The 25,659-nt window shown below is 37.4% G+C and overlaps 1 protein-coding gene and 1 long non-coding RNA gene across 4 annotated transcripts in view; one reads left to right on the forward strand and one right to left on the reverse strand.

Annotated features, from left to right (window-relative positions):
- The first annotated feature begins 278 nt into the window (after positions 1-278).
- LOC128014376 (transcription factor Maf) overlaps positions 279-25,659 on the forward strand; it is a 31,673-nt gene continuing 6,292 nt past the window's right edge. The window contains exons 1-3 of one of the 2 annotated variants that reach the window (XM_052597956.1): positions 279-1,551; positions 9,374-9,441; positions 12,012-12,452. In XM_052597956.1, the coding sequence (XP_052453916.1) occupies positions 587-1,551; positions 9,374-9,401 (993 nt within the window). In that variant the 5' untranslated portion in view covers positions 279-586 and the 3' untranslated portion in view covers positions 9,402-9,441; positions 12,012-12,452. Of the gene's footprint in view, positions 1,552-9,373; positions 9,442-12,011; positions 12,453-25,659 lie in introns of those variants that run through there. The other variant, XM_052597957.1, reaches the window with a different exon arrangement.
- Positions 3,277-8,731, reverse strand: LOC128014436 (uncharacterized). 2 transcript variants are annotated; one of them, XR_008183538.1, is made up of 4 exons: positions 8,717-8,731; positions 8,483-8,625; positions 6,943-7,182; positions 3,277-3,889 (listed from the first exon to the last, which is right to left on the reverse strand). It is a non-coding gene; the product is annotated as an uncharacterized LOC128014436 (long non-coding RNA). The 2 variants fall into 2 exon arrangements; XR_008183539.1 differs by lacking the exons at positions 8,483-8,625; positions 8,717-8,731 and adding an exon at positions 8,067-8,392 and having other exon boundaries at positions 3,280-3,889.

Here is a 25,659-nt window from a genome sequence, read left to right on the forward strand (position 1 = left end):
AGTTAAAGTGGTCGTTCAGCTCTCTGTCAGTTCTGACAGTTCAGAAAACTTTTGTTTCTTCTCTAGTATGTAAATTGACCGTCGGTTTCAGCGAGCCTATTGGCTACGAGTCCGAGTCAATTTCGTATTTCAAACCTGACGTCAGGGCGGCTATAAAACTCAGCATTGCTTTTATACTCCTATGCTCGGTGATCCTTTAAAAACTCTGGAACAAGCCCGGAGTACTTTTTTTTTTTTCCCAGCCAAGCATCCAATTGCCAATCACATACATGTTACGGTCCTCATTTCTGCGAAACTATTGAAAAAAAGGGCGCCACGCAGCTATGCAGTGTTAAATGTTTGCGGCTCAAACGCGTCGACACTCGCGCACAAAGAGAGAGGAACTAGAGACGCGCGCGCTCCTGCGTCTGTTGCGCGAGAGGCGAAAAGGCGTCAATTCTTAAAAAAAATAAATCGGCGCCGGCGATCCCCTTTCTCCGCTTTTGAAGAATTAAATAAAGAAATCAAACTGGCTCACGCTGTCTCGAACCCGACCACTTTGACAGCTGCTCTTCACCCCCTTTGGAGGACTGTCAACAGCAAAAGGATGGCATCAGAACTGGCAATGAGCAGCTCCGACCTGCCCACCGGTCCCCTGGCCATGGAATATGTTAATGACTTCGATCTGATGAAGTTTGAAGTGAAAAAGGAGCCGGTGGAGCCCGATCGCAGCATCAGCCAGTGCAACCGCCTGATCGCCGGGGGATCCCTGTCTTCCACCCCGATGAGCACGCCTTGCAGCTCGGTTCCCCCTTCCCCAAGCTTCTCGGCGCCCAGTCCGGGCTCCGGGAGCGAGCAGAAGGCGCACCTGGAGGATTTCTACTGGATGACCGGCTACCAACAGCAGCTCAACCCAGAGGCTTTGGGCTTCAGCCCCGAGGACGCGGTGGAGGCGCTGATCAACAGCAGTCACCAGCTCCAGAGCTTCGACGGATATGCTAGAGGGCAGCAGTTCAGCAGCGCAGCCGGGGCGGGAGGCGCCATGGCCGGCGAGGAGATGGGATCCGCCGCCGCGGTGGTCTCCGCGGTCATCGCGGCCGCCGCAGCCCAGAACGGGACACCCCACCACCACCACCATCACCACCACCACCCGGGCGGCCACCATCCGACGCCCGGGATGCAGTCCAACGGCAACTCCGCCAGCCACCAGCACATGCACCTGGACGACCGCTTCTCGGACGAGCAGCTGGTGACCATGTCCGTGCGCGAGCTCAACCGACACCTCCGGGGGGTCAGCAAAGAGGAGGTGATCCGGCTCAAACAGAAGAGGAGAACCCTCAAAAACAGAGGCTATGCCCAGTCGTGTCGCTACAAGCGGGTGCAGCAGAGGCACGTCCTGGAGGGCGAGAAGACCCAGCTGCTGCAGCAGGTGGACCACCTCAAGCAGGAGATCTCCAGACTGGCGCGCGAGAGGGACGCGTACAAGGAGAAGTACGAGAAGCTCATCAGCAGCGGCTTCAGAGAAAACGGCTCGAGCAGCGACAACAACCCGTCGTCCCCGGAGTTTTTCATGTGAGTTTACCGGCACTTCATAGAGCAGCGGTGTGCGACAGTCGCGTGCGCGCGCGTTGTGTTGGATTGGGCAGTCCTCTCACTTTTTATTTTTTAGTTTATGTTTTATTCCTACTGTTTGGTAAAAATTTAGATCCGTTTAATCCAGTAATGAAGAAATCATATTTTAGAGTTTAGCCCACGTTAACTTCTGCTCTGCGCTTTTGGACAATAATAAGACATTATTTTCATTTTGTCTGTTCTGTTGAAAGTGTAATAGGGGAACGTGCTTTCTTTTGAGATCTCCCCATGTTGCCTCGTGTTGCGTAACTGTTAAGTTGACATTTTTTGTAAAGTTGAGCGACACATCACGCTGGTTTCGTGAGGCAATTCAGACTCCTTCAGATTGACTCTGTTTCATTCAGACTCCATCACATGTTGTGTTCTTGTGAAGAACTCATTCAGTCATGTATTTATTTGTGTTTCCACATGCTGGTCATGTTTTTCTTTCTTTTACCTGAACGAACTGAACTGAACTGCTCCGACATTGCATTCATTGTCTCATTGTCTGGTCCTGTCCACTTTTTTGGGACTCTGAGCAAAAAAGTGACATCTTTTCATCCCCTTCATGAAACATTGCCTCCATGATTCATTGCGACAAACTCCTGGCATTTTCTGCATACAGCAATTTTAGCAACGAAACATGTTTTGGCAAAAAAAAATAATGATTCTGTATGATTATCCTTTTTTATTTGTATTTTTGTCAAACGAAGAGACATTATTAAACCCCTGAAACAACTGTAATTTATCTCAGTGTGATACACTTTGACAAATCTGTCACTCCATATATTGCTTGACCATAAAATATGGTAAAATGAACGATTTCTAACTGTTCAACTGACTTAAGTGTTTCTAAATTATTCTTATTAAAGAGAAGCATATTGTATCAATGGAGAATGAAGAGTTTGTCTTAGCACGCGCTCGAAATGCTGCATTCACAACTGTTATTTTAGGATTTGCATCTAAATATAAATCAAATTATTATTATGAGAGAATAGTGAAGTATTTCGGACCTCGCTGCTGTAAAACATTTACTTGCATCAGGTGGGAAATAAACCCGTTCAGGAAACATTTATTTTAATATTTGACATCGATTATGATTGACAAACACTGACTGTACAAGCTGGAGCAGAATAGAGTTCATCAATAAATGTTGAACATTTCAAATCAAATGTCCTCGTGTTATTTATTAGAGCACGCCTAAACTGTGAGACTCTCACTGAATACAGTATTTAATATTACATGCTGATCGGGAAAATAAATAAGAGTTTATGATTTTTAATAGTTTTGAGGAAAGTTGACGATTTCACTTGTTGCCGCTGGATAAAGTGCGCGAGATGAGCAAATAATGTCTTATTAATTCGGTTTTGCTTAAAATATAAATAAACTAAAATAACATATGACAGATACAATTGTTTATATTTTAAAAAAGCCAGGATAACTTGGTATACAGCTAAATTGTTTTAGAAACATGACAAAACGCGCTCGCACTTATCATAACTCGCTGTGAGTTTATATCGGAATATTTCACTAAAGACAGATTCGATATAATTAAAAAAATTCATTTACAAGCAAAAACCTATATTTAAATAGCATTTGATTTCAGGAGGGAAATGCTTTTTTTTACCCCCCCTTTTTAAACATTTATTTCTGTTATTGCTTCGCAAAATAAAATCCAATCTCCTGTGGTCCAGCGCATAGTTTATACACATCTGATCAAGGTTTAGTTTCATTCATTCATTTCGTGAGACTTGCTTAAACTGCTATTTAAATAACTGCTATTCCGCGCGACTGTGATTCTGACAAACAGATTCGCCTCGAAATCAGATTTACCAAAGCGCGCTGAACATTGACACAAACTGTCAGTTCGATTAAATTCTTGTTTTCTTTGGATAAGAATAACCTGACTGTGTGCTTACAGACTATTAACAATTAATAACCTTTATTTGATTTCTACCAGTTATCACTCAGGCCTATAGTTACCTCAGAAATGTCATTAGCAGATGCTTTCCCTTAAGAGTTCACCAAAACAAATGAGTGTGGTCTGTTTGTGTTTTATTAAGCACAAAAAAAAAAAAAAAATCATGAGTTTATGATTAGACATTGTCTGAACTCAAGATTTCATATAACGGTCTGCTTCTCAGTGTCACATCTTGGTTTTGTTTCCTCCAAGCTTCTTTCTCTCTTCAGGCCCATCGTTCGTTCTCTCAAGCCATCACTATTATCAGCCCCCAAATAATTCGAAGAGTGAGTCAAGCTTCCCTCTCATTGTCACAGCACACAGGATGTGGGCTCACAGCTGGAAAGAAAGTGAAAAGAAGTGTGTGTGTGTGTGTGTGTGTGTGTGGGACGTCTGTATTTAGGGCGTTGGGTGAAAACAGTGGCTCATCAGCACAATGATGGTTTGAATATCAAGCGGATGACGCACACAGTCTTAAACGCATGGCGTCCGGAGGACTTCACACGGCTGGCTGTGAGCTCAGGGTCCACGCCGTGGAAAAAGCACAGTGATTTCTAGCATGATTAATAGTGGAGAAAAGAGCTGGTTTCTGCTGCTTTAAATTGATGAATCATTGGTGATTTTCCCCAGCTGGGCTTCGACTCTCTTTGAGCGGCTGCGGATCATGTCATTTATGGCTTTTCTGTTTGATGAGGTCAAAACCCAAAAGTGCTTAATGACATCAGCGTTATAACTCAGATCTGTGGATACAGCAGCTGCTCTGTTACAGCTGTTTATTTAGATTTAATTATGCATCTACTTAGTCTTTTTAGACAGAATTGTTGTTTTTTTTCTGTAAAAGTAATTATTACTTTATTTTATTTGTATTTATTTTTACAGATACTTTTGGTATCTGCTTTACAAAACTACAACAGTTTAAAAACTTCAAGTGTGCAATATCAGTTCAGTATGTTGTGTGTGTGTGTGTGTGTAAGCCAGATAATATTATTCAGATTTTTTTAAATGTTTTTTATATATTATTTTATTGTTTATATAATTAATTTATTAATCGTTATTTATTTATTTATTTTTTGCAATATCGATTCAGTATGTCCCCTTTTTGGTGACACTATAATAACTTCCATTTATAAGTCATTACCATGCATTATATTATGCTTAACAGATCATTAGTTAATATATATTCTCATAGCTAGAAAAAAGGGATAATGCTCCTGTTAATATTTACGTATTAACTTATTAAACATTGCCTTTTGATTAACATACATTGTAAAAAAATAAATACTAATAATTCAAACCTCTCTAACTCAAATGTTTCTAACTGATCACATCAAAGATTTTCAATTGGTTGATTGAATTAATATTAATTTAATTTTATAAATCCAAAGATTTTTTTTTTTTTTTTACAGTGTATGATTATTTAATGCAGATAGAAATGCTTACAGATGTCAGTAAACTTTCAGTTTATAAGATCTTCATTTGTTGTGTAGACCTCTATGAACAAATGATCTATGAATTATTTGTTGATGTTTTTGCTGTACTCAATCTAAAATAGAAACTATTAATCATTGTAAAATGTTTATAAATGTTAACTAATCATTAATACCTTTATAAACGATCATCTCAAAGGCAAAACTTGTCCAGAAAGACCTGAACTTACCCATTCACACATCTTTATTAATCATGTATCAATCATTTGTTCATATTTTTGCAGTAGTCAATCTATAGTTGAGTCTATTCATAATTTGTAAATATTTATCAACAATTACTAATAATTGAGTATCTTTATGGACACTGGACTTTTAGCTAATGTAATGAGGTTTGTGTGAAGGGAGGCTGGTTAAGTTTAGCTAAATGCTTGCTAAAGACATTACAGATTGTAATTCTGGTGCAAAAAAAAAAAAGTTTAAAGACACCTGTAAGCATTTTAGCATTTTAAGTGTATTAGCAAACATTAACCAGCACATTATCTCTCGTTTCAAACTCTATGAATATATATTAACCAACCAGTTTGATAATGATTTATTAATGAAAGCTATTGTTACATTTACACATTTGAAACTTTCATCTGATCTATCTTTTCCTAACTCGAGCAGTATAATCAAACATTATGATGCATCGAAACACATCGTGCATTTCAGCTCGGGAATGAAGTCAGTGGATTTCATTACACACACACTGTGTATATTTTCACACCTCGGCTCCATAACCAACATGCATCTAGCACAAATCACCAAAACACACACACACACACACAGGCCAATGCTTTCACACCGATCCACACACACTTAATTGAATCAGCAGTGGGATATTGACACCATATGTGCTCTAATCACTGGTACGGGCGATCCTGATTAGGTTATTACAGATAATATAGTTATCTTCTGTCACAATATTGCTCTTTTGTGACTGAGGTCAACAATAGGAAATCACAGTTCAACTCATGCATATTGGCGTTTCAATCATTTACATACAGCAGCGTTCCTTCTTTAATCATATCAGACACTGTTTCTGCCGCGAGTCGATGTTTAGCTTGGCAGGCGATGTGATCTTCTCACGGAGTGGATTAAAAATGATTGTCGCGACTGCAAGAAATACGCCAGCGTCAAGCGAGAGTGGACCGTGCTTACACAATCATTTGAGCAAATGCATTTCTGGGAAACAAGTTTGTAATAATTATAGTTATCGCAACTAAAAATGAATAAATACGTATTTTTTTTTTTAAATCAAGGCTATGTCTTATCCAACCTATAGATCTACATCTAGATACACTTTCTCTGGTCTTTTCTTCATTCTGTAGATCCGAGCTCATCTGCATCTCTCCACGCTAAACATTTCCATTTAGAGTGATTTAAAGGAGGGAGTTTATGTCCCTGCCATGTGCGTCCATCATCCCGACCCGCTCTGCCTCTGTAAAGCTGAGTTATAGAGCAGCTCTTTGAAAAGATAATAATTTAACCTTCCCTCCACCGCTACACGGAGGAAATGGATGTGTTTGTGTTGATTGCCTGAGCTCTACTTTAGGAGAGAGCGACCGAGACGCCACGCGTGACGCCCGAGTGTTTGTTTTTGACAATCAGCCATGCGTTAGATCATCATGGCTGCGGGTTAAAGGAACGGTTCTTCAGAAACCGGGAAAAAACGAGAATAAAACTCATAATAAAATAAAGGAATATTACATCTGTGATCTATTCACCCTCGTGTCACTGCTCTTTGTTCATTTAGTGTGAAACACAAAGGAAATCTGGAAAGGAATGATTTAGTAGAAGGTCCAAGGTGCTCTTTTACATACAGTGAACGTGTTTAAAAGGTGAAGGAAGAGCCCATAGACGAGTGTATATGAGTGTGTGTGGGGGTGTTGTAGGCTTTGGCCTTGTGCCCGTCCTGTGTTATACCTGCATCTCAATGAAGCTGGCGAGGTGATTTACTGGCAAGGTGTCTGGCTGCAGTCTCTCTCTCTCTTTAACCAGTGAGTCAAAGCCATATTGATCCCTCAGCCAGGCAAGGTGACCTACAGAGCAGCACTTCCCAACTCTTTCTTTTCCCGTCTTCATCTCTAACCCCTTTCCTTTTCTTTTTTTTTCTCTATCGTTGAGTCGGCGGCGGGTCGTGACCCCGGCGAGTGATGTCATGTCCTGTGGCAGAGAGCACAGCAGTGAGGTGAATATGAAGACAAGAGCAAGTCCTTGAGCTGCTCTGAGCCACTCGTATCTATAAAACGCCTTCACCAAGTCTCGTTTCACAACCCCGGGCTTTACCGCTCTACCGCAGTTACGCTGCTACTGAACGACTGTTATCTTTACCTTCAAGGGAGAGCACACTCAAAAGTGAAACTTTTGTCAAATATGCTTATTCACCTTCGTGTTGCTCACATGTTGTCTCTCTCTTTTGGTTTGTTGAGGATTTTTTCTTTTTCAGTGAAATTTTAAAAGAAAACGTAAGCACAACAGACAGGCTGCTGGTCTCCAAACAACAGGAGTGGATGGTGACTTCATCTCTGACACATTTAAAAAATATATAAAAGAAATAGTTATAATAAAAACTGCAACACAGACTTACTGGAAAAAACAAAGTGTTTTAACTTTTAAAAGTAAGCGTTCACACTGCCTTGTTGTTGTTGTAAAAGTGGCAACTTGGAGTTGACTTTAAATTTTAAGGCAGCACAAACACTTAGGCCTACCTTTCTTGAGTAGATGTAATTTTTAAGTGTTTTGCTAAACTCCAAAAATGTAGCACTACATACAATTAACTGCAATTTTAAATTTAAAAATGGACACCAGCAGCAGTAAAACACCAACAACTTTTATTATTTTTCATATAAATTATGATTACAGGGGCAGGTTATTGAGTACTTACTTTCACACTGTGTCTTTCTATTTTATTACCTCATAGTATTACCATAGTAGGAATATATATATATATGTGTATATATATATATATATATATATATATATATATATATAGTGTTCGCTTCACATTTTTGGCATTTTAGATGTAGTAAACTTGCTCGGTAGCTCACCTGGTACAGCACTGCACTTGAATCATGACACTCGATAAAAGAGCTCACAGATTTGTAAAAGTAAGCTAAATGTTTAATAGCAAATGCGTTTATCTCAGCTTTGTTACCACTACTGTCAAGGTTTAGTACATGAGGTGCAGTGTTTCCAAATCCGCAGTTTTCCCGCGGAATTGGGCTACTTGCCGCGGGTTGTTTTTCTTGTCCACAGGTGGAAGTGACGTGGGTATTCGAATTTAACCAGTGGAACTCGCCAAAAACATGTATTTTACTCATTGAAGGCGATTTTTAACGGGGACCCCCTCTAAATGCAATGGGGATAACTTAGTTTCGATTAGAAATTGGGCGGGTTTCGTCGAGAAAACCTGGCAACCCTGAGAAGTGCTATTGACTAACCATTAATTATCAGTTCCACTCACCTGATGCCTCATTTCCAAACTGAACAACCAGCGAGTCAAAACGGAGAATACTGAACGCTTTTGAGTGCCACTTAAAGGAACTTGCGAGAAGCAACGTAATCATTTTGTATTAATGTCACCGCAGTCATGTGTTTCCAGTCAGCCTGGATTAAAAAAAAAACACGTTGCATATTCCGTTATTAATCAATGCCGTGTTTAACATAAAAGGGATATATAACATTGTATTTTCCACACAACAGAAGTGATCCCAAAGCCTTTGAAATGCGCGCGTTTGACGATTCAAACAAGTGCGGTCAGTTTCTTCTTCTGTTGCACTTCAGCTGCACATCAGCAAGGAAGATGTCACGTGTATCATGAACACGACAGGATTTGTGTGAACGGTTTCTCTTAAAGCTGTTATCGCTGCATTGAAACGTTGTCCTTGGGTAGAGATGGTTCTGGATAGCTGTTAGCATTAGCGTGTTAGCGTGAGACCGTGTTGTGTGTGTGTGTGCTGAGGGGAGGCCTCAGATGAATGGCTCGGTCTGGGTTTAACTCTGTTTAACAGAAGCACTACACCTGAGAGAGAGAAAGAAAGCTGCTAGTTACACCCCAGTTTGCATATTAATCGCTTTCACATTTTTTTTGTGAGTTTTGCTTTATGTATAATATACACAAAGCTTAAAGGTGTAAAACAAGGTCAGTCATTTTTTGTTTAAATTTTAAATTTTTTAAATTTTTTATATATATATATATATATATATATATTTATATATGTATGTGTGTGTGTGTGTGTACACAAAGTACGTTTTCTTTTAATTGTATATGGAAAATAACTGTGATTTATTTTATGGTATCCTATTAATCCGTTTGTATCTTTCTGTCTTTTGCACATCTTGTTCATCTCGAAAGGACATCACGAAAGTTTCTACACCTGTGATATGACCTCTGACCCCTGCCCTTTGCCCCTGCAGTCTGAGGTAAGAGCCAAGACTTCTTTATTCTGTGCCGATGAAAATGATTATAATCCTTATTTATTAATATTTAATCACACTGGATTTTTTTTTTTTTTTTTCATAGCTATAATCTAAAATGAACTAAAAGGCATATTATAAACATGTAGAAACCTGTTTGAATAACGTAAATTATTGTACATATACATAAATATTTTTTATAGTTATCTAAAAAAAAAAAGTATCTTAATTGTTTGGTTTTATTTAATTAATTATCAATTCAAATAGAATGATTATTTCTGTGTTTGATTATAAATCGTACAATCTCATTTGTATTATAACCAACAAAACCCTAGCCATAACGTTCGATTCATATATAGTGCATTTATAGAAGTTATATTGTGGAGTGAATGCATGAACTTGTCTGAATTAGTGACTAACTACCAGTCGAATACTCACCAGTGACCAGCGGGTTTGTTATAATGACCGAACACTGGCAGGTTTGTCGACGTCTCGTTTAACATCTGCTTGCAGTGATAATGTAAGCGGTTATCCCAACATAACCTCACCGGCTTCCACACATATCCTCCATAATAAAACAAAACTGGCCAGTTGTGCTTTGCTTTAATGGGTTTTTAGTGAAGGTTAGTTAGGTTAAGTTATACTAAGTTTAATATGAACACCATTGTCTGGCGTCTATAAGACTAAGACAGCCTTGTGTGTGTGTGTGTGTGTGTGTGTGTGTGTGTTCTAGTGAGCCGAGGGTGAATCTGATAGGACCGTATCGGTGTTCTGCGTTGATTCGTCAGCATTTAACCACACGTTTCCGCTGTAATGAATCTCAAATGTGAGGTCACAGTCACCACAGGAAGTACACGTCATGTTTGTCTTATTGTGACGTCAGCGGATGTTGTTGTTGTTGAAATGATTGATTATGATTGGTCGTCTGTCCCTGTGCCGTGTGCTTGTGTGTTGAATGTAATCAAAGCCAGTGAGGATATGAGTTCTGGACAGGAAGTCTCTAAAAATATCAGTTCATTCCAGGTTTTTATGACACGGAGTGAAAATGTATTGGCCGAATGATTGATTTGATCATTTATTCAATTAATCGCATCGAATATACACAGTATATTTATTTTGGATGTGATTAATGGCTAATTTTATATTCACATACTCACTTTTCTGAATCCAAGGTGTGAAGAAGCGATGTATAATTACGTTTTACTTCGTTATGCCACCGGACGCATCTGAAGGCTTTAAAGAAGAGCTGTGTGGTGTTGAGCGGTGTTTACAGGACTGTTTGTGGATCTGCTCAGTTCAGTTCATCTGTGTCTGTGACGTGTCTCTCTCGTTTCTTCTTCTCTTCCTCGCTGCAGATCCCATGGCATGTATTTTCCCAGGGCCTCCTCTCCTCCTTGTTAGCTTGACAAATATCTTCTGTGGGCACAAAGTGCTGAATTTGAGCTTTCCGTGTCTATTTTCTGCGGGCTGACATTAATTTTGCGAGCTCTGCGGGAGCTAACTATCAGAAATAAATAAATAAGTGAATAAGAGAGCTTTCTTGTAGGATTAAATATCTTGCCGTTCTTTGTTTGTTTGTTTGTTTTTACTTTTTGGAATGCGACTTTCTTTAAAAAAAATAAAAATTAACAGTGAGTAAATCTAATCTAATTAATCATACATCTAATTGTAAGATTTAATGTTGTTTATGAATTAATGCATTTTTGTGTATATATGTGCATACTGTAAATTATGAACAAAACGGCAAAATAATGTGATGAAAATATTTGATCGATTAACATCAATATAAGTCAGTAACAAATTTAGCTTATCAAAGTAATTATCTGACATTTTAGGAAATGCAGAATATATATATATATATATATATATATATATTTGTATATGGTAAATCTTTATTTTCTTTAAATGCATAAATATTTGATGGGTTTATTATCGTTAACTAAAAACCACTAAAACCAAAGCCATTACAAATCAAATAAACTATTAAATTAGTAAATATATAAATATTATTACTTGAAACAGAATAAGTAATATAATAAAATATGAACTGAAATAAAATAAAATATAGAAAAGTTTTAGTAAAATGAAAATAAACTAAAACCTAAACTACAGTATGCATGAATTATTTGCAAAAAAAAAAAATCATTAAAAATGACAAAACCACAAATTAACATACTTAAACTAAAATAAAAATGAATACAGCAAATGCAAACAAAATTGTTAAAAGTATTTACATAAACTATAATTGTATATTAACTATGTAAAAATGACAGTAATAATAATGAAGTATTATAATTCTGATAGTTTTTTAATGTAGATTATTATTAAATCAATGCAATTAATCCAAAAATAAAATCTGGTCATGATCAAATCTGGTCATAATTGAGTTTGATTTGATTTATTTGTAAAAAAAATTTTGGTACTGTTTGTAATCGTTTTCAAGAGCACTTTAAAATCTCAAATCACACACAAGTTTATAACGTTGGAGAAAACTCAGGTTTTACATTCACAGGCTGAAATATTGTGTTTGGGATATGAATATATAGGAATATAACTGGATTATTTTGAATGTCCAGATCCTCTGACTGTATTGTGATGATGAGCGCGGCTCGCTTTAATAAACCCAGAAGAGCCCGTCTGATGCAGAGCTGTTACAGGAGCGAGGGGCTCCTAAACCTGCTGCTTCAGCCCCGGGTCACTCCCATGATGCACCACAGGTCACACATCAGCCTCCTGATCCTGTGACACACACTAGCTCTGGTCTGGCGTCTCAGTAGACCGCACACTAGTCCAGCGCACTCCATAATTAGTGTTCATCATTTTGAATCAGACATTTTTCTGTGCAGTGCATTCTGGGATTGCATTCTCTGTAAGAGAGACGAGCAAAACGTTGTTTTGAGTAAACAGTATAATTTTGTCCACCCTTGTGCACTTTGTAGTGTACTTTAAATCTCAGAAGCACATTAAAAACTACTTGTTGTGATAATATAATATTAATGAAAAGGCCACTTTTAATAATAAAATGCACTTTGTAACAGTCTTTGTTTTTGTTGCACTTTATTTTAAAGTGTGTTTGTTACAGTGTAATTATAGATTTAAGTACTGAGTGATATTAACTATATGATCAGGGTTGCATGTAATTATGCATCATTTATTGTTATTATAATAGTATGCAGCATCAAGAACGGCTTAAAGTGTTACCAAAGTTATCCATTTGAAATCATTACTTTAATAATCTCTCTGTTGTGTTTTAAAGTAGTGCACTTCTTTATTTACTTATAAACTGACACTAAAGCTCGTGTCATTATCAGTTTACTGTAGCGTGGTGTTCAGTAATTCATATAAAGTTCAGATATTTTACATGGAGTAATTGCAGCTTCATCATTAAAGCGTGGACTGCTCGATATGTTTAAATGCATGACACAAACGTTTCAGTAGAAATGGCATTATATATTTGAGTGTATCATAAATGTTTGTCAGTGCTTTAAGAAAGTACACTTTCACCATGTTTCAAAGACAAGAGAAGTAGTTACGAAACGACAAAGATGAGCTGAAGTCTACTGAGGCTCAGCTAAATGCATTTTATAAATCTTTTTTTTTTCTTGAGTCATTTTTTTTATTATATAAGTGTAAAAATAATAATGAAAAAAATCTATGATTCCTTAAGATTAAAACAAGTTTGTATTTAATGTAGACTTTGAGACGTGTTGTTTAGTCCAGAGAGCCACTCAAAGCTTCATCCTCCACAATCCCACAATGCCCTGCTCCTCTCCAGACGACATGGATGCAGGGAAGTGTGTGTGTGTGTGTGTGTGTGTGTGTGTGTGTGGAACATTGTGGGCTCTGCAGCAATTAGAATAATTTCACATTAATAAGAGGATTCTGCTGTGTATTTATCTGCATAGAGGAAGCACTTCCACATCGATCAGAATACAGCGCTGTATAAACCTCACACACACACACACACACACTCTCTCATTCAGGTAAACTGTAAAGTCTCCTGGCTGAGAGAGAAGCAGAGCTGTGTGGCTCATGATGAAGGACACTCGCGTCCAGAGAGAAAGGAGCGCACGCGTTCATGATCTCTGAGGACTGCTGAGTGACTTGGGTTTATTTGTCCTATTTAGCACATCTGATTTGGACCGAAAGTGATGAGCGCAGTGGAAATGATGCATGCGTGAGCCGTCAAAAGCCTTTCCTTCCTCCGTTTGACATTTTCAAGTGGGCGGCACTTGAGGTTATGAACAAAACACACTCTTTCAGTGTGTGTGCAGCATTAAACAATTACTAGATTACTGAGACAAACACCCCTTCTCCAGCTCTACATGTCACGGTCCGTCCTGCTTCCTGATTACTACACCGTTAAACAACACACACACCGTATTCACACAGCAACACACCTGTTTCTCATGTCTCAGGTGGTTTCTGTGAAACAAAAGTCATAGAACCATGCTGTAATATAAATGAATACATAAATACAAATAATGAAATAAAAATATATATATTTTGTGCATTTAAAAAGTGTTAAAAAGTGACTTTATGATTAAAAAGTGTGTCAGTGAATTAATAATTCATGACATTTAAAATAATAATACTTTTTATTTTATTTAAATTATTTTATTTTAAGAATTGGATTTTATTGCATTAAATGTTTATTAATAACATAATCATTTTTGAAAATAACCAAGATTGCTAATTTTACTCAATATTTTTATCACATGTATTTACTTATTTTACACATTTGTTACCAAGTTAATTACATTTATGAAATAATTAATGTTTTATTTATTTATCATTTCAATTAAATACAAATAAACACATTATTGGAAATAAAGAAACAACGGAAAATAAAAAGGGTTAATCCATTTTACGTCAGTTAAACCACGTTTATTCATTCAGCTGCTTATTAATTAATAAGAACAATTAATTGTGGTATGTTGTATATTGTGAAACAACCTTTTAACTGATGGTTAAACCACATGACTGTTTTTTTTTTGTTTTGTTTTTTTAAATCATTTCTATTATTTTTTTAAGCAATGAGGGGCAATGAAATTGTGGAAATGTAAAAAAAAAAAAAAAAAAAAACACCCTGGAAACCCCCCTAACCCCCCCACAGCATACATACGCCTGTGTGTGTGTGTGTGTGTGTGTTCAAGAGGTTTTTAGCTCCATCTCTCATCGTTTCTTCAGTCTCTGTCCGTCTGAATGAAGTCTGACGGCCGTGTGTTAGATTAGCTGTGTGATAATCTGAACGTATCCTGGGATGAGATTACCACGTCTATAAAAACACACTCCTCGTCCGCTCGACCAGTGAGAAAATCAATCTGCTGCCTAGAATAGAGATTTCTGTCAAAATACCCACGCTGCATGCTGGATTTAACTTTAGCAGAGCGCCAGTGTTGCTGTAAGAAAGACATAAATATGTGGGAAAAAGGATCTTAAATATTTCTGATCTCTTTTATTAACTATAATAATATCGTGTCTCCTAAATGAATATGTTTTTGTTTATGAAGGAAAGCGAGGATGCGTTAGATTTAAAGTGAAAGTCAAGGCTTTTACAGTGCTATGTTTCCAATAAATGCTGTTCTTTGAAACTTTCCATTCATCAAGAAATCTTGAGGAAAAAATAATAATCATAGTTTCTACAAAAATATTGCACAGCACAACTGCTTTGATCGGTGATAAGAAATGTGCACCAAATGACATTTAATCACATCTTATGATTAATCACTTACATGTGTGATTTGTGCAATAACACGGTTACACCATTGCCTTCAAATGAAGTGTAACACACTCCCACAGAAAAAATACAAATATATAAATAACAACACTATGTAGCACAGCATGTGCAGTTAATTCAAACACACAACGCTCGTACTTGATTTGATATTATCTAATGCAATCACACTGTGACATTTTTAACTGTTTTGTGTCCAAATACTTTGTGGAGCATTCGAGGAGGAGAGACTGTGTGAGTGTGTGTGAATAATTATTATCTGTGTGTGTGTGTGTGTGTGTGTGTGTAGGAGACAGAGAGGATGAGCACATAAAGTTGGCACACAGCATGAACACACTGTGCTGGTTCAACAAACAGAGTGTGTGTTCCCTGTGTCCTTTACTTCACACACACACACACACACACATGGTCTTATTATAGCACACAGGAAATATACCAAATATACCCTCACACACACACACACACTTGCAGGAATATTTACTAGTGAGCTGCTCGATCTGGTTTTACACACACACACACACACACACACACACACACACACACACACACACACCATAGACGTCATGTTTAATATAATGACTAGCTCTAAACCAAACTAAACCAGCAGTGTTTACTTCGTCTGTGAATCCTGTTGAACATGTTTGCTCCCCGCCGGGAGATTCGCTCAGGTTTAGGTCTGTTCTGGAGATAGTTGTGTGTGTGTTTGATCTTCGTTTGCCGATAACAGACCTGCATGTCCTCTCTGAAGAGGACGAGGTCTCTCTTAAACACTGATCGTCTTCTCGTCTGGTGTCTGGTGTCTCTTTTATCAGGTCTGGCTTTATTTTTGCTTCATCGGTGAGTTGCACATTTCAGAGCCACTGCTCTCAGTAGCACACACTCGTAATGCGTTTATGAATGTTTCTGTCTGACACATCAGACGCAGATTTTAAAGGATTTGTTGATGAGCGTAATTTATTCCTTGTTCTGTCCTGTGGAACACCAAATGAGATGTTTTGAAGAATGTCCACGCTGCTCTTTTCCATACAGTCATAGTTCATATAGTGAGCACGACCGTGAGACGACAAAGAGGACAAGAGAGCGCTACAACAATGCCATTAAAGTACTCTGAACGAAACCCAAAACAGCTTCATCGCTCGTGACAAAGATGTGCGCTCCATTCTGCTGAATGTACTTGTGGTGTACTCCAAATATTAGTGTACTTAAAGAAAAAGAAAAAGAAATCTGTACTCGCTGATAATATAATATTAATCGAATAACAGGCGACTCAAGTCTTCCTAAATCGAGTACACTTTCACAATGTTTTTAAACGCAGTTAAGCACACTTTTAAATGGTGCACTTTATAATAATGTCAGATTCAAAGTTTTACTTGAGTTCCTGTAATTGTGTTCGGAGTACTTAATCATTAATTAGTTTCAACACAAATTGACCATAATCATATTTTAAAGACAATAGAATTATGAAGTTACACACAGAGAAGTAATTGGGTCAAAAATGCTCTAAACTTCAGTTAATTACATTAACACGAATTTAAACAAAAATATGTGAATATATTAAATATAAAATGTATTTTCATTTAAATTCAAATAACTTAGTGATATAAAAAAAAATTACATTCAGTTCACAGTTACACTGAAATAAATAAATAAATAAATAAATTGATTGAGTGCGTGTGTGTGTGTGTGGTGTGTGTGTGTGTGTGTGTGTGTGCTCTTGTTTTGTGACATATCAGGACACAACTCTGTATAATGACATGGGTATGACACAGGTATTACAAGGAGAGGGTGACTTATGAGAACATAACCCATGTCCCCATTTTTCAAAACGCTTATAAATCATACAGAATGAGTTTTTTTGAGAAAGTAAAAATGCACAGTTTCCTGTGAGGGTTAGGGTTAGGGTTGGTTTTGGGCGATAGAAAATACAGTTTGTACAGTATAAAAACCATTACACCTATGGGATGAACACACGTTACACAAAAACAAACGTGTGTGTGTGTGTATGTGTGTGTGTGCATGTGTAAGTATATTCTTTTCAAGTACATTATAATACTTCCATAAAATTACTCTGAAAAAAGTATGCTAACGTGTACTTTTACACAAGAGATGTGTTGAATATCAATATAACTTGCTATTCTCTATAATTTTCCTCTAAAATTTCATTTGCATTTCTGCATCTTCAGACTTGGTGCATGACAGTGGTTTATGACACTCTTGAACCCTTGCCATTTGACATTACTGACATCGATCCTGGTCTGTTGGGGTGTTATATTTATATTGAAAGCTGTTAAATGTCTCATTTTGTCTTCCACTGAAGAAAATGATGACCGGTTTTTAGCTGAAATATTCCTTAAGTTTGTATGAGGCATCTTAAACCACAGTGTTGATGATTCAAGGGTCAGTTATTTCCCCCAATAACTGTCCTCCTTCCTGTAATTGAGAAATGGCCCTGGAGTGTGAAAACCCACCGCATGTAGCTCTCTTTTATCTGCGAGCCCCACGTGTCTGGTATCTGTGTCACATGTACATTTGTCTCTGTGGTTCCACTTGTGTAATTACTCGCTCATTCATGTGTTTTTACACGCCGCTTAACAGTGTGAAATTAACTGCACAAAATAGAAACACAATTAATTGTGCCGCCTTGCAGACGTATTTAAGCGAAAGCCATTATGATGGAGTTAAATGGGAGAAAAACGGTGTGAGTGAAAGTGTGACGTGAAATTAGAGGGAAACTGAAGGAGCTCTCGCTGGAGTTTAACGTTACAAGAGCAGTTTTTCATGAGAGACCAACGTCTGAACGGAGAGAAATATTGGTTTGGATCGAGCAGACGGATGAACGGTTTGACACAGTGGCATCCTTTGATATGAGAGGAGGAAAGTACATTTAATAAATAAAAATCAGTTAAGCTAATAAAGAATGTATTGGTCAAATGTCAAAATACGTAAATAATAGCACAATTTATTTGTCAATGAAAATACCAGAAACGATGAATTAAATGAATTAATTGATGAATGAATGAATTGAAAAAAAACACACACATATGTGTGTGCATATATAGCTTTTTAATACCATATATATATATAAATGGTATTAAAAAGCTATTGCATGTACAACAAGTAACATAATATAATGATAAAATAAGACAATTATATGATAATTTTTTACATTATTATCTTTATTTCATAAAGTTACCAAAATGTCAGTAAATAAATTCAGTTTTATTGATTCATTTATTAACATCACATTTATTTATTTATTTATTTTATAACGTGTAGGAATACGTAAATTAAAACATATATACATACATAAATGTTAACAGTGATTTAAAAACAATAAATATGAAGTCAATTATATGACACGTTCAAACATTTTCGAAATGAGCACAACACCAGAAAATAAATTCATTTTCATTGATTCTTTTATAAATAGCACAAATGTATATTTTCATAAATAAACACAAATATAAATTAATTTATAATCGTGAATATATAAATAATCATTTATTCTTGTTTCATAAATATGAATAAACGCATACACGCATTAAAAATAATATTTTCGATAACTGTTGAATATGTGATAAAACAAGTAGGCTAAATTATATTTTCTAATATTTTCAGTAAGGGTTGGCCGATGTCTACAGTGTAACTTCGCGATGGATGATGACTTCGGCGCGGGGGATTGGGGGATCCGTGTCTGCACCGGATGTGAGCGGCGCGACAAAATACTACAGAACCAGTGATGTATAATAGAGATTCATTACATATAGTTCAGTCAATAGAATAATCAGTCAAGCTGGTGTTCCAGTGGTTTTCAACGGTGCAAATTATATAAAGAGTTTCTTAAGAGACAAACAACTTCCAGAGTTACAGTCATCCGCTGAGGCTCAAGATAGCAACACACTGTTGTACTCTCTACATTACGTCCCAGTTTCAGGTGAGAGGGGTCACAGAGGTCAGACTCTCCATCTACTTCCTCTGTTCAGACAGACGACAAATGTTTGGAGGAGGAATACACCCGACACCAAATCAATAGCAGAGATTCTCTTAAAATCACGCAGAAACAGCGTCTAAGTGGATATCGGCTTACACCGCTGTAGTTTAGTCTTTACATCACACGCATAATTACATTTGATTTATGTTTACTTGCATATCTTTACTCCTTCCTGAATGAAGTCTGAATTTCATATCTCTTGTTGAGAACATGCGTGCTTTCCTCTAGCTCTACAAAGGAAACGCAGGAATAGGTGAAACTAAAATAGTGCATGTGTGTTTTTAAATCAACAGGAGGAAACAAGCTGAGCTTCACCTCCACCCTTTGAATACAAATATATTATATATATTTATATATATCCAGACATCCAAAGACTATAGAAGCGTGTGCTCGCAGAGAGACGTACTCACCTGCAGAAGAAGAGCTTTTATTTAAATCTGATGAATTATGAACACCGACTGGGGCTCTGTTTCTATGTGTGTGTGTATATCTGTGTGTGTGTTCCCATCTATATGTGCATATGAGTGTGACACTCGTGTCTCCTCAAACACACACACACACAGAGAGAGAGAGAGAATGATTTATTCCCAGAGGAAAATGGTATGGCCCTTTTATAGCTTAGACTCAACGGCGTTCAAAGTTAAGTTTCACTTGCGTATCAGCGTTGTCTCAGCTGTTTCTCTTGTTGAGATCTCTTCTAAAACTCTAGATGAGACACAAGTGAGGTTTCTGTCGGTTGAAGCGCAGTTGTGTTTTAATATCGGCGCGTAGAAGAGCTCCACAGAGATCTGCACTGAACAGATGACTACAGAAGATACAAGTGTTATCAGATGAAACAAGCTCTCCATCAGTAAATCAGCTCCGAGGATCTCGCACAGATTCTAATTAAACCCCTGAATTAAATTAACATCTCATCTGCATATAGCAGGTATAACAAGCATCGTTTACAACCGCGTGACTTCCTAAAGCAGCACTGCTGGGATTGGTGTGCTCCGGCGTCCTCGTGAACACAATCATTTAGGGAACGCTGACGCCGTCCGGATGGGTCTTTCAGTTTTTTTCGTGCAAAGTGGATGTGACGAGGCTTTGGATGTGAAGTCAGATGAATAACTTAAGTTGTCTTAACAATATCAGTCCCAGGATATTCTGGATGATAGCAACTAATCTGTACTGTTAGCATCGAAATCACCAGTGACTTCATAAAGAAGAGATTGGGGGAAAGCTGTCACATGATGTTTTCGCACTTTTGATTGAATCTCATATTACAAACAAAGATAATTCTACCCAAGTGAACAGTTTTAGGTTTTGTGCATGAATGCTTGTGTATATATATAAACTAATGTTTGACGTGGTACTTTGATGTTTATTTTAATAATGCATTCATAAGTAAATCCTCTAGAAACCTCAGACATATTAGAAAGAGCCGAAGTGCTGACATTAAGTGTGTAAGTGTATATGTGTGTTTTGGCATTAATAAAGAGCCCAATTAGCTTACCCGGCCCTTTTCTGCTCGAGCAATAGCGGAGGACACCTCACAGGGCCTGACAGAGCTGAGAGAGGCCCCCAGACAACACACACACACACAATTAAAAGATGCAAGCTCCGCGAGTTTCCAGCTATCCTCATATTCAGACATTCAATATTAGCTTGACTCGGCCCAGGAAAAATGGGATCGATGCTCATTTGCATATTAATCAGTCACATTCGCATATTCATGAGATAATATTTTTTTTTTATCCATTTCATTGTTTTACTCAAATTTTATGAAAACTAGCATAGCAGAAAGCTATTGTTATGGCCTAATTATATATGTTATGGCCTGTATTACATAGTTTGCAGTTATATAGTTTATAGGGAAAATGTTTTTGTACTAATATTTCCAGAACATTACTAAAGACCAGAAAACTTTTAATAAACATAACTTTGAGAGAAAATTGCAAGAACATTCTGGAACATTAGCTTTAAATATTAGTGCTGTCAAACAAGCTCTGGTAAACATTTACACTGACAGTTCAGTTTTACCATGGGAAGAACTATAGCTCATTAGCATAGAATAAGCTAATCCTGTACTGGCATGGTATATTAAAGTAGCATCTGAAACCATGGCACCACCTCAGGACAGTTTTGAGAGGGGTGTTAACCTCTCACACTGCTGATTGATTATCACACACATGAATATTCATTTCAGATTAAACACAACCAAAGACAAGGACACACTGACCTTGTTCTGGAATAACACTGTACCGTCGTCCGCATTCTTCACTATACTCAGCATAAGTGAGTGTCGTATGTGATCTATAGGTGTGTGTGTGTGTGTGTGTGTGCAAGTGAAGAGCACTTTGGCTCAGACAGTGTGCCAGACAAGAGCATCAGGAGTGAGTATATGTGTGTGTGTGTGTGTGTGTGGAAGCCGAATGCGTCGAGGGACTCTGAAACAGCGGTGAGGCAGTTTGATCCCAGGAAACATGGGAAATGGACTTTCCTTTAGAGCTTTTACTGTAATTGTTTGGGGGTAAAGCAAGCGCTCTCCCTCAACAGATGGCGAATATCACTTTTAATCAAACACGGACACCTCTTTGTAATAAATCACATCCACGCAATGGCGTTTTCCTTTCTGAAATGTCATCGTGGCTGGGCAAATTGAAGTAGTTGTCGAACAAACAGCAGGAAGAAAGCATTCAAAGGGTGTGAAATAACGTTCGGTGATTTTCCAGCTCTGCTAACAAAAGCTTTGACACAAACACTTTGTGTTAGAGCCCGACCGATATGGATTTTTGGGGGCCGATGCCGATATTAACTCGAAAATAGCCGATTTATAAGACGATATTTTGATTTTGAAAATAAACTGGATATTAGACCCATTTCCTATAAACTGCACTTACACAACATTCAATAGCAAAATATCTGCCTGTTCTATGTAACTGGGCTGTATAAACCATTTTCCAGAAGGGATTTATGTAAAAAAAAAAAAAAAGCCTTAGATTACGGTCTCAATGACTAAACAATTGCACATCAAAAGTATATATTTTTTAATGATCAAAAAACAGTCTGGTTTTAAACATTTAACACTTTTATAAACGCAGACACCGTTATAAACGCCGATGCCGATTTAAATGCAATTAGCTCATATCGGCCGATAATATCGGTCGGGCTCTACTTTGTGTATGTTTAAAAACGAGACTTTATGCTAATTAGAACCCCATACATGTACACTAGGTTTCTGTGTTAGCATGTTGCTAAGCTAACTGTTATTTCCATGAGGGGCTCATGTGGTTCTGTCGTACAGCTTGGCAAGGTAACTCTGAATGTTGTCTAGGCATCTCACTGGGATTCAGAGCAGTAAATGTCGCGCTAGAAGAGGATGTGTACTTCCTGCTGGTGACAGAGTAATCTGCGCGGAGAGAATTATAGTTATGAAGCCGTCCGCTCTTCAGCGGCTGTGTTTAAAAGAAGCTCATGAAACACCAGGGTTACACACACACACATACACACACACACACACTGAGAAGAAATCATAATTGAGTTGATATTTATCAGTGTGTTTTCTGAAAATATTTTAATAGCTAGTATTAACACATTCTGTGAGTTCCTGTTATTGATCGTATGTTGCTCTGTTATAGCTTAGAAGACAGTAGCCTCCCTCTCTGTCCAGATATGAAGGAGGCAGGTATGTAGAGGCACAGATCGAGCGCACACCTGCTGTGCTGCCTGCGTAACCCCGTTAGCTCAGACCGGACTGTACGAGACAGCCCTCTGGTGAATAACAACCTGTCATCTGCTCACCCGTGTGGCCAGAGCCACTTCCTCCCGCTGCTCGCCGACTGACCTTCCTCATCACACAGACGTCTCTCTCACTCCCACAGCATTAAATATTCATGCCGCGCCAAAGAGAGTGACTCTACACTTCTCCATCCCGTATCCCGCGCTTCCTCGCCGTCTCGTCTCTTCCTGTGTGTGTGTGTGTGTCAGCTGAAGGGCTTGCAGATACTCTGTGTCTAACATGGGCCTTTAGCCGTGACTGTATTCTCTAGTTAGCACAGCATCTCTCTGACTGTGTGCTGTTTGTTTGGCTGCCAGTCACTCTGCGTTCACCTGTCAGCTCGTACCCGCGTCCACGGGTCATTCAGCACTTATACCCTTAGTTTGTTTGCACTATGGGTCAACTGTGCTCGTTTGCAGGACATGAGGTGTCCCGTATTGGTCACAGTAGCCATTGTTGTGTGATATATGATGCGTGTGACAATCTGGACATTTGAAAAAGACGAATTAATTATTTGATAATAATTTGTAGGGATGCACGATATTTAATGTGCGATATTTTAAGGTGCACATTAAATATCACGCATTCCTAATAATTTGTGATAATTGTTAATGATAACAACCTAGCATTATCATATGGTAATTTAACATATAAGCCTTTTATCATTGAATTTCGAGTGAATTAAAATAACACTGAAAAAACTATGGTTTTATGAATTACAGGTAATATTGAATATCACTTCTGCTGCCTTATATTTGTTCATGTGAAAAATTTTATTAAATTAATTAGTGCTTTCAAGCGGTCAGTCGCAATTAATACATTTTGGCATACAAAATAAAAGTTTTTTGTTGACATAATATATATGCAACCGTATATATATTTAAAATATATATTCATATAACTTATATAATAAATATATTTAATATATAAATTACATTTTTCTGCATATTCACTTGTATTTTGCTTGCGATTAGTCTCGATAAATCATTTGACAGCATAAAATAAGTGTATTTTATGTTTATTTATTTTAAGTTCTTTAATTCAGTTCTCTCATCTCAGTTTTGCATTACTATAAAGTTTTTGAATTATAAATATTATGAAATAAATATTTATTATACATAATACTATACTGTATATAATATATATCATAAACAAATAAGTAAAATTATATACTACATCATAGTTGGGGGGGGGATTGCTAGTCAATTTCATAATTACAAAAAGAAAGAAACCTATTGCTTTAAATGTTTTGAAGAAGAAAACAAAGATATGGTGTTGTCGTGTACTCCAATAATCTTTACTACTAACAGATTGTGTATTTGTTTATTTATTTATTTTACAGTGTATTGTGTTGAATACTGTTACCGTGATATAAAATGACTGAGTAACACAAATATTTGTTGGTGAATGTGAGTATTTATGCACGTTTGTGCCGTTGATTCTGACATAATGGATGAAGGGGAAACTGAACAGTGTGGTAACTGCCTGATGTTGATGTTAGTCAGAAGATCACGGTTAACACAGCTGCTGTAAACATCTGTGCACTCCATCAGTATGGCCCAAACATCTGCGCTTCTTTAGCGTCCTTTATCATATTTCTATAATCCATCTCTCATAATTAAACCTGTGGGAATGAAGGAACCCCGCAGTGTGTTCGTGGACTTTGAGAGCTAATGAAGCTGGACAAGTGACTAAATATCACTCAAGAGCGCTAATCAGGTTGAAACCAGCAATTAAAAGATCTGAATATTAAATATATGATTAATAATTCAGCTATTCATAATTCAGTGATGTGCAATTGTGTTTTTTTTACTAGATAGATAAATAGCTATATTGCAAATAAATGTATTTTTATTCCATTTCCAATATTTAAAATTTGTAAAAATCGCCTCCACACCACTGATATTTGTATCCTTTTGTTTTGGGTGCTTAGTGTGAAACTGGCGTCCAAAGAAATGTTTTGCTCTTTTGATTTTTCTCTCTTAGCTCTTCTGAAGTGGCAGCTTTAGTGTGAACAGCAGACGGGACGCTGAGGGTTTGGGGATGTGTTGTGGAGTGAGATGGGGTGATGGCGAGGCCCATGCAGTCCAGCAGATTGTCTAGTATCTGCACAAGGCCTTGAGCGCTGAGGGGTTTGTTGAGGTTTGCATACGAGTATTAGAGTGGAGCACAGTCATATCTTGAGCTCGCAGATAGTGGCGGTTTGTTTTCCCTTACGCATTTCTTTCTTAAGAAGATTGAACACCGCCACCACAACACAAACACACCGGCGATATGAGATGATGTGTGTGTTTGTGAGTGAAATTTAACCCACAGGAAAGAAGATCACAAAGGAAATTCTCCTAGACCCTAATGAGACCAAACAGAGCAAATGATTTTAATGTTGTATTTTTCCAGAGAAAAAGACCTTGTGTCTCCTTGACCATAAGAGATCAAGACATTGTCTCAGATTTGCCAATTGATTGCTTGTTTTTTTATTTATTATTATTATTCTACCAAACAATTGCTTGGAAAATGTCACAGTTTGTGTTGCGTTTCGTCTTTTTCATTATTATTTTCATTCGTCTCTTGTAGATGAAACAATCACATCTCCAGAGCTTTGAAAGCTTCCAGTGAGCAGTAAAATATTCCTCAGAGGATATCTGGGGTCTACATAATGTACATATTTCTAGAGGCCAACAAACACTGAGCGGATAGTGTGTGTGTGTGTGTGTGTGTGTGTAATTACCGACACCC

This window comes from Carassius gibelio, chromosome B25 (genome assembly GCF_023724105.1).
Source record: "Carassius gibelio isolate Cgi1373 ecotype wild population from Czech Republic chromosome B25, carGib1.2-hapl.c, whole genome shotgun sequence".
NCBI lineage: Eukaryota > Metazoa > Chordata > Actinopteri > Cypriniformes > Cyprinidae > Carassius > Carassius gibelio.